The sequence below is a fragment of the Musa acuminata genome, chromosome BXJ2-8 (genome assembly GCF_036884655.1).
Source record: "Musa acuminata AAA Group cultivar baxijiao chromosome BXJ2-8, Cavendish_Baxijiao_AAA, whole genome shotgun sequence".
Taxonomy (NCBI): Eukaryota; Viridiplantae; Streptophyta; class Magnoliopsida; order Zingiberales; family Musaceae; genus Musa; species Musa acuminata.
The window spans coordinates 18,834,687-18,848,985 of NC_088345.1; the positions used below are offsets into that span (position 1 = coordinate 18,834,687).

Below are 14,299 nucleotides of genomic sequence, written 5' to 3' on the forward strand. Positions count from 1 at the left end.
ATCACCACATTGATGCACCGATGGTATACGGTGTATCAATATACTATGTCATGGGATCAATTTTATGATTGGGTCCAACAAACATATAATATTGATATCCATATGTATAGGATCGAGGACCCCGATCCACCACCCGTGGAGGCTCGTTGTTCGTTTTAGTGGTAGAATCAACAATTAGGTATATCTACATATGTGATTATTTAATTCATTTGAATTTTAAAGTTTATATTGTAACAAAATAATCTAATAATTCAAATGATTTTTCTGTAGATATTTCAATCTTTACATAGGGACAATCCGTAACGGATCGAAATACGAACCTTGTACAAGGCTATTCCTCAAAGTCCGAAAAAGATATGTGATACTATTTTTACTTAATTTACATTGATTTTGCTAAACTTGTGCCGATACACCACATACAGGACTTGTATTGTTCCAGTCAAGGATTGGCACAAGTCTGGTGTCCAAAGTGTCAAACCTTATAAAAGATTCCACAACACGAGCTTGCATATCATGTGCCGATACAGCACATATGGGACTTGTATTGTTCCAGTCGGGGATCGACACGAGTCTGGTATCCAAAGTGCCAAACCATGATAGAACATGACACTATGGTGGTATTCATCATAGTGTAAATACATTTGGACTTACTAATCTAGTGCCACTACTTTTCTAGTACAAAATTTGGTATTGATCAAATTTTACAAAATATGAATACCTAAAATGACTTCTAGTGTCCATTTTGAGTGTGTTTGAAGGAATTTAGTTTTGCCTGGACTGGTTCGTATAGACCAGTATATATGGATCCGAGTGTGAATTGTTACATGGACTGCCCTATTTCGTAAGGTGTGGCCTTGTTCGATGAAAAAATAGGCATCTTAAGTTTAAAAGTCGCAATTTTTTAGAGTTGCAAATTGTGAATCTCTCTGTCTCCTCGTCATGCGATCATCATCACTGATCACTGTCCATTGCTGCCCATCCACCTGCTGCCCACCTCATTTTCGTTATTTCTCTCCTCAGTGTTTGGTTTAACATGTGCGCCTCAGTGTTTTTACTAAATTTTTCACCCTTTGCATGTGCAAAAGAAAAGGGTATCAGTGTAACAAGGGTACTGTCAAAAAATGTTGACAGGATTCTTACACTACTCTTTATTTGAGTTTGATTTAAAGTGTAACAGTAGGTATCATCATATTAAGTTTGTCACATAAATATGATGTATTTTGAAATATCTTTTGAATGATCCTTTTGCTCTGTTTTGAGATGCCACATGAGTTTCCATCACCTAGCTGTATCATATCCTTTTCTTCATCAGTAGCATGTCTTATGCATGCCATCAAGCATATCCCTGGTTAACAAATCATCTTTATAAGTTGTAATGAATGATAAATAAGATTTTCTTCAAAATCTACTTCTTGTTGAAAGATGATATTTCTCAAATTTTAAAGGTCAAAAAGTGCAGGAAATTGGTCACCTTTATATGATCTTTTGAGAAAGCAGTCGGTCTTTTGGTTTGGAAACTGAGCACACCCTTCACAAAGCAGCACCAACTTGTAACTATATGTTGGTCTTTTCTTTTCAAAGAAGTTGCAAATAAAATTGCATCTCCTTTCTAGTTGTTTTAAGATAATTTTTTCTACTCAGATATAAACAGTTTGATGGTTCATTTATCTTATTATAGATTCCCATGGTTTAGCTATTTGTTGCATTTTGTTGACTCTCTTTATCTGCTTATAATAATTTGTAAATTGTGTTGCATGAAATACTATGTGAAATGTATGAAAACACATATTTGTTTGTACTTTGTGAGGCCCCTATTGAAACATTATAACTATTAATATTGTTTTATTTCTCAACTTCCGACTTTCTTTTGGGAGTTCTTTCTGTGGCTTTGCTCAAGCAGTTTTTTATGCTAAATATTCACATGTTATGCTAGTTGTATCATCTTCAATCTGATTGAAAGATTATTGATTATGCATCGTGAGCAGTTTGCTGGAATGATGAGAAAGGAGAACCTGCTTTATGTGACTCAATTGATATATCAGTAGCAGTTGCAACTGAGAAGGTGCTTCTTTATCTTCTTTAAAATGGTTTTAGATATACTGTTAAATTTACACCATCAACATTGTTGAGTTACAGGGCTTGATGACTCCGATCATAAGGAACGCAGATCAGAAATCACTCTCAGCAATATCCTTGGAGGTAAAGCAACTTTCTGTTGATATAAAATCAAGCAGCTAGTTGTAAGAATTGCACGATATGCCGTTCAGATCATGCTAATTGGAACAAAATAGCCTTACCTAACTATTGTTTTTGGAGTTTTCTTAAAATCCCGACCTAGTTCATTAAATTGAATCACAACTGATATTCTCTGTTTCCATGTTGCAATGTCTTTTTATTTAATTGAGGTTTATGTTATATTTATGTTTCTGATCCAGATTATCCAATTGAATCAACATATCCTGACCTAGTCATTTTCAGAATTTGTTGAAATATACCCAAACCACTGGAACTGAAATGTGGATTAGTAATATTATCTGATACTGCTAATATTATCCTGTTATTTTTTCCTTTAGTTAAGAAAAAGAGTCTGAGTATATGTTTTTGATGATTTTTGTTTTAGCATTATCAAATTTTGGTTCAAATCAATTAAAATAATCTAAATTGTTTTCAAACCAAGGTTCACTATACCATAGCATACCACTCACTGCAGGTGGTATGTATCAGTTTGATAGAAGATCGATATGGGCAATATATATCGGCATTGTTGGTACATCCCATCGTACCATATCGATATGTCAGCACGGCTTGGTACACTTCGTATTGATGGCCAGTTGGTAAATCGGTACAGACCGATAAGATAAACCATTCTTGAAACAGCTAAAAATTGTCAAAAGTTGTCAAAATGATCGAACTTAAAAAAATCTTTGAGAATTGGATCTCTTCCAGAGAGGCCTTATATTGAACCTGTAGTCAGTAATCCCTTTGTGATCATTTACTTGTGATGAATTACTCAAAGAACCTACTGACATTCCTTTCAAAGTGTTTGCGCTATAATGTTTGTAACATTCAAAGGCTAGAAAAAAGAGGCTTGGATCTTTGGATCCCAATCCCTGAAGTCAATATTTAACTTGCATCTTTTAAAAGAGTTCAACAAAACAATATTCTGTTTGAATTTTATTTCATGGGCGAGTAGAGTGAATAGCTGATTGTTAGTGGTAAACTTGTTGGTTTGATTATTCTCAGAGGGGCTAAAAGAATTGTTTCAGTGGATTTAAATATGTTATATAATAACAATAACCTTTTTTTCAGTATGCCTGCTTCTCAAGAAATAAAGAAAACAAAATATTGTTTATGAACTGCTATTGGATGCTTACTTCCAACTAGGATTTTCTTTTTCCACAGTTTTTCCATATGGTATCAACTTAAGGTGGCATCTGCTTCATTGAAATTAGAATTGGAATGTAATTTCAAATATACCAGAATAAGTTTTGAAACAAGCAAGTACATTATTTAATATTTTACTCTTATATTATATGGTATATAGTTTGTTATATTATATTATTTGTATATTAGTTATCCTATTCAATTTCTGTTTTATTTAGATATTTATTTTCATTTATTGTCTTTGGGAATGGAATTTGGAATCCAATTTCCCCATTAAATCCTAGTAATGGGTCATTCATTTTGATCTGCTTTCCAACGACCTAATCATGTGAAAAAATGCCATCTCAGATCATATGGACCTCGATGGTGGTACAGTTATGTACCCATGTTAGTTAAATGCTCATTGAAAATTACTTATGGATTGTGGTTCTTGAGGAGTAATTTCTCATGTTAGCTTTTATTTAAGTTTATGATCTTTTTTTTTTTTTGACTTTTTTGTGCTTTTACGGTTTTACCATTTTAAATTATTTGGTATGTCCAGTGGTATCTTACAATTATAACTAATTAAAGGACCTCAATGGATTATGGTTTAGTGCTTTTCTTGACAATATGATTGGAAAGTTAATTTATATTTACTAAATTGTATAGCGGACGGCATGGGATGCAGTACCGAATTGTCACGGACTTAGCTGGTTTTGCCTAAGTCGTGCGGCACCCTTGCGCGTCCGTCCGCAAAGGTCAGCCTCCCCGAAGCCTCCCATTGCCCCTTAGGACCAACAAAAGAGAGAACGGGTTAAAGAGAACACCTCAATCGGGATCCACAAGCAAACATGTCCGAAAAACACTTCATAGACAATGCAAATTACAAACAGACTTTACAAGCTCTGAACAGTGGCACAACAAAGGGTAAAATGGTCCATTACAGACCAAAAAAATCTCTCACAAGTGTCCACATGACACAACCTTTATTTACAAGCCTAAAGAGGCCACCAACCCAACTAAAGTGGGACTATTAAGCCTTCAGCCGCCCCTCTACATGCTGTACAAGGCATGAACATGCCAAAAGACACGGACACACATAAGCATTACATCGAACATCTTGTTTAGAAGTTTGTCCGTGACATTCTCCCCCACTTATCCCTTCGACGTCCTCGTCGAAGCCTTTGTGAACACTGTAACTCTTCGCCTTTGCTGAGTCTTCAATCTTCTGCTCCAGCTGCAATGCGCCTCCTGGCTCCCAGCTGCTCTCCGCTGCTGTTTTTGAGTCGTCGAGCCCTTGATCCGCCATGCTGCTTCAACTCGCCAATGACTCTGACTCTGGTGTGGGGTTGGCTGAGTTGTGTTGATCCTTGTTGATTCCTGCGGATCTCCCAGATGAAGGAAAAGATCATCCTTACTGCGCTAGTCTCTCAAAATTCCACATGCTGCTTGAACTGGGTGGATGCTTGTTGGAGCTTTAACGAGCATCATCTCATAAACTTCTGAAGTTTTGGGTCCTTCCTCCACAAAATCTACTCATTGACTCTCCTTTCGGTTAGTTGTCACATCCAAGTAGGTTCGCATCACTTCCGCTTTCGATTGGTATTTCGTTGGGAAATGAAGCGGACAACCTACTCTCAGTAGCACTGATCACCGTTGGTGAGGATTTGACAACTATTGTCTCTCATTATCTTCGAAGGGTCTTTGAACTCGTGCAGAGCTCCTCTGCTGGATAGATAAGAGAATTGGGGTACTCGGTTTCGCCCATTCTCTTAAGGATTGAGAAGGCAAAGGTTACTTGACTTCGCCCACCTCCTCGAGGTTGTACTTCATGCATCGAGCTGGTTACTGGTCTTCGCCTGCTCTTTGCTCACACTTATGAAGCACTTGAAGTGTTTGCACTTCTTGCGTTGAGTTAGCTACTGTGATTCACCTTCTCCATTGAACTTCTTGAATGCAGGAAGTTTTCACCCCAACTTGGAGTAATTCTCTGATAGATGAGGTCGCCTCTGGGATTGTACCGTCTTCTCCATCAACTCTGCCGCCTACTCCACTGAGTAGCAAAGGTATAACACCGCGTACTGCCTGCTTCGTTCCTTGGTCGTGCACTCTTGCATGACCCGAAGTCCTTCACTTACGGCTATCTTGATGAGAAACTTGTTGACACCGGTCTTACGAAGTTTCTTGGCCTCTGCCCTTCAGCCTTGTCTCGGTACTTGGAGATTGCCTCTGCATGCTCCACCTCCTCGGCCCCTTTCATGACCAAACGCTCTCCCTCCGTGAGAGCAAGGGATCAATGACTTTCACGGAAGTCCCGCCTCTGCGGTACCATGGCGCTGCCATGCCCATGGCCCTACTATCCGTCTCCTCGCATCTGCATCCCTTTTCTTCACGATCAGTAGATATGTCTCCGTGGCACTCCTCCGAGTCCACCTCCATTATGACTGATGCTTGATTTTGGGTAGATAAGTCCCTCTGGACTCGTCGTCGCTTCCTTTCCCCTTTCGACCTCCTGCTTCAACACCTCTGTGTTCTCCAAGCAGTCTGTTTGGTCGATGGAAAGACAGACTGCAACTCCCATGCATGGCCTTTGCCATCACCTTGTAGGGTTTGCACCGATTCTGTTCTCCTTAGCTTCCTTGGTAGCAACGTTCGCTTACTCGACCTTGTCCTCTGACTTGTCGGGCTCCCTTAAGCGAATATGAGCTCTAGAGCAGTCCAACTCTCCAGCTGCTTCGATCATACCTCTGCATGATCAAGTCCCTCTCATGGGACTCACTGGTACTTGCATCCGAACTCTTCCCTTGGTGGAACCCAGCCCCCATATGCTGATGACCAATGTTTTCATCCGATGCAAAATTCGATGCACGCACGGAAGACTCGCCTCTGCGGTACCATAGCCTTCACTCCTTGAATCCATAGCCCTTCTTGCCGTCATGTTGTTCACCGAAGTGGAGCTCCCAGTAGCTCCTGATCATACCTCCATATGATCTAGTCCCTCCTGGGACTCTGTCGTGTGTATCGCATTGCCACGAACTGTTCCACCACGATCTGCTGCACCATGTCGCCTCCTGGTGACATCTCCATTGCATTCTGATCCTTGTGGAATAAACTCGAATTGTGAATCCTCCATATGTGGCCTCTGCTAATACATCGCAGGGTCTCTTTCACCTTCGATTTTGTTCGCTCCTTTGGCAATCGACCTTCATCCACCTACTCTTGGGTCACACCTAGATGAAGCACCGCTCTAGGACAGTCCATCGCCTAGTAGCTCCCGAAGTCCACCGACTTCACTGTAATTTGTGCACCATTGTTTGGATCCTGGGTCTCTGCCCCTACCAGCACAATCTTCGCTGCGCACCGCTTCCTTCATAGCAACTCGAATGGCAACACTGTGGCATATTCTTCAAGAGTACCCGCCTCTGCGTCCTCTTGCCCCGTGCTAAGGCCTTATTATGAACCCAACTTCGCCTCCGCAAATTGAGTCGTCTTAGTTCCTCCATCAAATGCTCCTCCGAGATAAGGTGCATGTGCCCAGAAGCTCCCTTCGTCTTTGGCACCATGCAAGATGAGTCCGCTCCGTTAGAATGAAGGACCCATGGAACAACATGATCCTACTCTTGCCTCTGCAAGAGTTCATGTCCTTGACCTCTGTCTAAGAAAAGCACTGTGCCTCTGCTCCATGTTCCAACTTCTATGCTGGCTCTCTTTATGCGGCTTGAGTACTTCGCCAAGTTACACCCAAGTTGCTTCGCTCCTCGTTTTTTTTTTTTTTTTTGCATTGAGTCGATGGTGGCCCTCGCGCCCACCATTCCACGGGTCAGCCCTCCCTTGAGTTCGATCTCCATATCGACTCCAAGTGTGCCTTCATTTAAGTTGCTTTGGGTCGCTCCCCCACTTGATCTCGCAATGCATCCACCAATGCATTCTCTCAAGCGAGATCATGCGACGACTCCTCGCCGCTTGCTCAGTCTATCGAGCTTCGTGGAGTTGTTGTTTGTTGAGGTACTCCTCCTCAACATGTGAGGTCCGTCTCACATGATTCTCCCTCTGGAGAGCTAAGACTTATCCCCCCTGGATAACTATCCCGTTGGAGCAACATCTCTCTTCGTTTGGGAGACCACTATCCCCTTGGACTACTCCGATCTGCTGAACAAACTTTGCATTGTTCTGCCTCTTGCAAACGCACTTGCTAGATTGTGACTCCCCGTCAATACAGCCCCCACTGCACCCCTCAAGGCCTAGCAACATGCTGAACTCATTGCACACTTCAGCCTCCTACGGATGTATCCTTCACATGCCGAAGAGAAAGTTTCAATGCTCCATGGCGCCGAGTTTCGGTCGCCTTGGGATGGCCACGAACATTCCATCGTCCGCATACAAGCCCATGCATGAGTACCAAATTCTTCGAGTTAGCAATTCCCCTCACCTCTGTGAGCTTTGCATAACTCTTTTGGTCGTTGAGCAACTCATTCCACCTTGCATGGTCTCATCCTTTTCCAAGTGTCTCACTTGGCTTGAGCACCATCAAGTATAGTTGTCAACGTTGAGCCGTAGCTCAAACTCAGCCATCCCAACCTTTGTGCGCTCCACATTCTTCCAAGTTTGCCTGTTCTCGTGGTGCCTCTTGCGCGAAGGGTTGGCCATTCCTCTGAATGCCAATCTCAGATGCCCACTCCTCTGAGTGACTCCTTTTCCCTACATCTCCATGCCCGTTTTCCCCCAAACGGTCGCGCGTGTGCTGACTGCCCTCAACGCAGCCCCGCTAGGTCCCCCACGTTTGCATGCTAAGTGTTTCTATGAGTGCTTGTCCCGCTCTGATACCATGTGTCACGGACTTAGCTGGTTTTGCCTAAGTCGTGCAGCACCCTTGCGCGTCCGTCCGCAAAGGTCAGCCTCCCCGAAGCCTCCCATTGTCCCTTAGGACCAACAAAAGAGAGAACATGTTAAAGAGAACGCCTCAATCGGGATCCACAAGCAAACATGTCCGAAAAATACTTCATAGACAATGCAAATTACAAACAGACTTTACAAGCTCTGAACAGTGGCACAACAAAGGGTAAAATGGTCCATTATAGACCAAAAAAATCTCTCACAAGTGTCCACATGATACAACCTTTATTTACAAGCCTAAAGAGGCCACCAACCCAACTAAAGTGGGACTATTAAGCCTTCGGCCGCCCCTCTACATGCTGTACAAGGCATGAACATGCCAAAAGACACGGACACACATAAGCATTACATCGAACATCTTGTTTAGAAGTTTGTCCGTGACAGAATGGTACCGTCCAATACGAGCGGTACATACCGGTCCAACAGCATACCGGTACGCGGACCGTCCGGTACCGGACGGAACGTGCTACAGTATTACACTGTAGCAGTGCTACAATGTTACAGTGCTATACTATAGCAGTACTATAGTGCTATAGTAGGAAGAAAATATATAAAATTGTTCGGTACACCCTAGTGTACCGCTTGGTATGTCTTGGTGTACTGCTTGGTACGCCTTGGTGTACCGCTCGGTACGCCAGTACCGTACCGTACCGAACCAACCTCGAAACACTGGTACGATACGGTATTGCATACCTTGGCGGAAGCTACAATGAGCTTGTTGATTTTTATATCAAGATATTAGTCACAACTTATTAATCCTTTTGCCAATCTTAGCTTATGCATCATAAACTGATGATGAAAGTAATGGAACCAGTCTACAAGTCTAGATTTGATTTTATTAAATAAAGATTTTCATGATTTATCTTTTGTGCTTTCATGTCATTTGCTGTAAAATTCCAAGTTCTCTCAAACATTTGGTATTTTATCTTCAACAAGCAAAAAAAGCATGAGCTCTCAATTACTTGTTCTAATGATCTTAGGTCAAAGAATTGGCTGAGAAGGCACGAGGTGGAAAGCTTAAACCTGACCAGTACCAAGGTGGGACTTTTAGGTGAGTGTCCAAAATATCATGGTCATACTAGTTTTTTTTATTTTACTTTTACTTTTTCCTGATATTTTTAGGTTCTTAGACTTTCATTTTTAATTGTTTATTTCTTTTGCAGCATCTCAAATCTTGGAATGTTTCCTGTGGACCATTTCTGTGCAATTATAAACCCTCCACAGGTCTCTCTGCATGCCCCTCCCTCTTTGACTGTTTGCAATGTTTTTGTGATGTCTATATGTATGCCTATGCTGCATTTCCTCTTTATTACTTGATAAACTCCCAATATCAGCACCTTAGAAACAATAATATTGCAAGTGTCTTTTCTTTAACATATTTTGACCGAATTCTATTCATTAAATAGAGGATCTTAAGATATTTATTTTAATAGATGCAGATTAACTGAGAAATTGACATGCTTTTTTCTGTATGTGTTTCTGATATTTACCATTATATCATACAATTCTAAGTTGACAAACTTGAAGAGGTTGGCTTAAAGATGATAAAGAACAATCTGCTTTTTTCAGGTTAGTAACCAGAAAATGATATTGAGAATTCCTAATGTATTTAAGCTTATTGTAATCAAGAATAATCCAGTGGCTTAAAAATAGGATACCCTTTTAGAGATAAGCATGGGTTTTTCAGTATGTTAACAGTTAACCTGTATAAACTTAACCGGTGTAACATACTCCAATATAATTTTGCAGCCTCCCTAATTTGCCATTCAAAAACTATATCATTTATAGTAAAATCTCTCAACTATCAAATTGAAAGAAACATGATAATAGATGTGTCATAATCCAAGTGCCTTATTAAATAACTCGTATACAATGGGCTTAGACAAATGACCTTGTTTAAAACTGTCAATAGTGTTAAAGTACTAAATCTATGTACACAATTTTATCATCTCATAATTCTTCCAATCTACTGCATCCACTCATTTTTTTGTTATTCTCATCAGAGCTTCCAGTGGACCTTTAATTACTATAAGCCATGGATCGCTGGTTCGGGTACCAGACCTGTTTCTGTCCTCTTCTGCTTTCATGATTCAATTTTCTCTTACAACATTTAATGTGGCCTGGGAAAGATGTGGCGGGTTTACAATTTAGTCTTGAAATTCTTCTTCTATATACCTTTTTGATTGGTAATATACTTATTCCATGTAGAAGGGGAGCCTTGGTGTATATAAGGGTATTACTTTGCAATTCTAGACCCATATTGCAGGAGCTTTGCGAACATGGAATGTGTTTTTTTAACATACTTCTTCCATTTCAGGATTGAACAAATAAGCACTATCGAGATGACTGTAGAATTGTTAGAAATCTAAGATAGTACTGAAGATGGTTCTTACAGTTTGTTTTAGCTTTTGGTGAGCTGTTGTTGGAAGAGGAAATAGATGATGGTTGCTGTAGCTTCTGCTGAAATACTAGGATTTTAAAGGAGGGAGTTAAAAATTACTCATAATGTAATAGGAGTCAGAACAAAGTGATATCAACAAGCCAGCAAAAGAGAGTGTAATTTTGGCTGTGATCTAGCAAACCCTATTTTTATTGAAAGAAACAAATCTATCTATTAATTCATCAAAAAGGAAGCTTGGTACATCTGATCTAATTCAGAGATGGTGGAGAGTCCTTCTCTTTTGGCTCTTTGAAGTCCATGCAGAAGGCCAGCAGCAAAGATGGCCCCTGTGGCTCCTTTGATAATGTAACCTGAGCCTGCAAAACTTGAAGAAGGGTGAAAAGAGCAATCACATTCAATTATATAATGAAAATGATGGGAGATGTTGTTTGTAGAAAGAATGTTCCTCATGGGAGCCCCTTCAGAAGGGTTGATGTTGTAGAAGTTTTCATTGGTTAAATTAAGCATTCTGCACCACAGGGAGTAAGGCTTATTTTGGTGGTTGTGGAAGTGGCATTCACTATAATTCAATCAGACCATCCAAAGTGAATTGGCAATAAGGCATCAAACCAGATTAGTTTCTTGTTTCCCCTGGTCATGTCACTCTTATTTCACTGTGAACAATCCTCAATTTCAGGTCTACTTATGTTCTTTTATATAAGGATAGAAACATGATTTAGATTATCCATTTGAGGAATATAGAAAACCAGTGCTTTATTTCTTTCCCGATTTCTTTCAACTAATTTTTCTTATAGATTCTATATCCTTCATAACTTTGTAAATCATAAAACAGTGCTGCCATATTGGCAGTCTGTGTAAGTGCACATTTAGCCTTCCATACATAATTCCTATTTCACCTGAACACTACTTTTTACTCAAAGATAAGACTCTCAACTCAGGGACATTAGATATAACCTAATGACAAACAATATAATAATAGCAAAATTTCTACAAAAAAATTAAAATGGACTTACTGTATATATTATACATAGAACTCTTGATTCTTGTGTTCGGTTAAAGAGTCAACATGACCTAACCATCACTAAGCTGAATCTGGAGTAAGTAAGCTCTTTCTTGAATTGGTTGTAATTCTGTACTAATTGATCTAACATGTTGTAGAATTGATACTTTCAGTATATAATCTCATCTTTGTAGATTTGGGAAACAATTGACCTTACTCGATATTATCATCATAAGCTCCAATACGACAATATTTCATATGACTTAATGTGCTATTAAGCTGGTTCTTTTTTTGACTGAACCCTTTTGTCTGTTTTGATGTTATGTCACCAAGAAAATAGAAGTTTTGTGTTAAGTTAAATGTTCTCAACAAATTTCTTGTATCATGCCCAAGTATTTTTATAAATTGCTACCGGGACTTTTTTTTTTTTTAAGATGGCGAAGTTTCACAAAATTGTATCAAATTCTTTCAGGCTTGTATTCTTGCTGTTGGTCAAGGTAACAAAGTTGTTGAACCTGTCATCGGGATTGATGGTATGTCCTCCATTTCAATTAAGTATTTGCTTTGATAAACTTGCAATTTTTTAATTGAGCTTTGTACTCTTTTTCAGGAGTTGAGAAACCTGCTGTCATAACAAAGATGAGCTTGAAGCTGTCTGCTGATCACCGTATCTTTGATGGCCAGTTGGGAAGTAAGTTTCCACATTATTCTTCTTCTTTGATAAAAGGGAATTGGATCCAATTTTCTCTGTTTTATTTCTGCTTGCAGGTAAGTTCCTTTCTGCTCTGGCATCGAACTTTAGTGACATTAGACGATTACTCTTGTGAAGCACAGAAAAGTTCTAAATATTTCATGGAAGTATCAGATTCAAAGTCATCGGATGATGGGTCTTCAAAGTTCGGAGTGTTCCAACTCGAGCAAAATTAATTTCTGCACATGAATAAAATTATCAAATGGTGTCTGTTCTCTTCAAGAGGCATCACATGTCTTGGGCTTCACTGAGACACCCAGAGACACATTCTTTAACCCAATTTACAAACTCAGTTCGTTGGACTTTTTGCAAGTGATCTGCGTGATCAATTACTCTTCTTGCTGATTGTGAGGCTTGCTGCCAAGTTCAACACGTCTCTGTTGAAGCAACTGAGGCTTTAGTTAATGATCTGCGTCATGAATCTACTCCAAGTGTGTCTTTGTGTTGACAATCAGAGATTTACTTTTTCTTTATAAGGTGTATGAGGATTCTAATACCATCAACATGGCATGAATCGCAACGGTGGCGACTCTATACTTGGGTGTAGCAACAACAGACATTGATGGTATTTGCATATGCTATTCTTCACATTTTATTTAAGTGTGGGGGAAAACATTGCAGAGCCATCCTATTTATCTGTGGCATAAAAGGGAAAGCTGCTGGTAGTGATGCAGCAACTACTTTATTGTTGAAGGTCAGCCCACGGAGCTGACCCTCTTTGGCTCGATTTATGTTCTGATTCGTGGTTGCATTTTCATTCCCTTCAATCACGTTGCAGTTGCGGAGTCGGCTGCCCCATCTTCTCTTTTTTATCTTCTCCTTAAGTAGCATTGCTGTGTGTTAGGATTCCAACTCCATGTCAAATCATTACTGTCTTCTTTTGGAGAGAAGAGAGGATGATGAATGAATCAATTCAGTGTCGCATTCAAAACGAACGTATAGTATAATCATACATGATATATAACAGATATTCATAGGTAACTAAAATGCTTGAATAGTGAAAAAGCCAGGAGGCCGATTATTAATGAATCTATTTGTGACTATAGTTCACGGGTGCTTAAACGAATTCCCCCACAAAAAGAGTATTCTTGTCACTCCATTATGCTCCCCATTGACTTATTTGATGAATGTTTTCAGACTAACAAGTTTTTTCTCTTTTGGTAAAGGGTAAGTGAAATAAAATTTGATCACATGAACTTGGCTAGCATCTGAACAACCTTACAGTTTCTGAACCCTTAACTTTTGGCTAAAAGAATGTACTCTCTCTCTATCACCACAACCGTATTACCAATATTTAGCTTGGAAACTTTTTGTTTTTTAAAAAGTTATTCAACTTAATTATATGTCAAAATAAAGTGATTTTGCTTAAACCAAGTGACACATTGTAATACCCATAAATTAGTACACATTGTAACATCATGCAATCTCGTAGGGACCTACCTATAAGAGAAAAAAAATAGTTACATTGATGCATGAGCAAACTACCATCGTCCCTTTGTCGTAGCATAAATTCGGGATTGACATCGAGGCATACTTATAGACACTACAAAATATAAAGGCTATTAACGATTTCGTAGCAAATGGTCTAAGACAACTAGTTGTGCACAATCATGTTGCATAAATGCCCAGACAAACAATACTGTTGCAAAACAAAGTGATGGCCCAAACTGAGACACTACCTCACACTCCTGTTTAACCCAATGTGACCCATGAGGTTCTAGGACGCTGAGATGATTATCATTTTACAATAATTCTTTGCTCTAGAAAATTATAACAAATGACAAGATGGAGGCTTTGTTTTTGGACATATTTACATTTACATGATGATTACATGTAAACTTTGATTACAATTCAAAAATGACAATCGAACCTAAATAAAAATGAGGTAATC

At 39.5% G+C, this 14,299-nt stretch overlaps 1 protein-coding gene across 2 annotated transcripts in view; it reads left to right on the forward strand.

Moving 5' to 3' along the window:
- Positions 1–13,133, forward strand: part of LOC103974108 (dihydrolipoyllysine-residue acetyltransferase component 1 of pyruvate dehydrogenase complex, mitochondrial) — a 33,093-nt gene extending 19,960 nt beyond the window's left edge. For both annotated transcript variants that reach the window (XM_009388861.3, XM_009388862.3), the window contains 7 exons: positions 1,986–2,062; positions 2,137–2,199; positions 9,237–9,307; positions 9,420–9,480; positions 12,130–12,190; positions 12,268–12,348; positions 12,426–13,133. In XM_009388861.3, coding sequence (XP_009387136.2) covers positions 1,986–2,062; positions 2,137–2,199; positions 9,237–9,307; positions 9,420–9,480; positions 12,130–12,190; positions 12,268–12,348; positions 12,426–12,484 — 473 coding nt within the window. In that variant the 3' untranslated portion in view covers positions 12,485–13,133. The remainder of the gene's footprint in view (positions 1–1,985; positions 2,063–2,136; positions 2,200–9,236; positions 9,308–9,419; positions 9,481–12,129; positions 12,191–12,267; positions 12,349–12,425) is intronic.
- Positions 13,134–14,299: the final 1,166 nt, after the last annotated feature.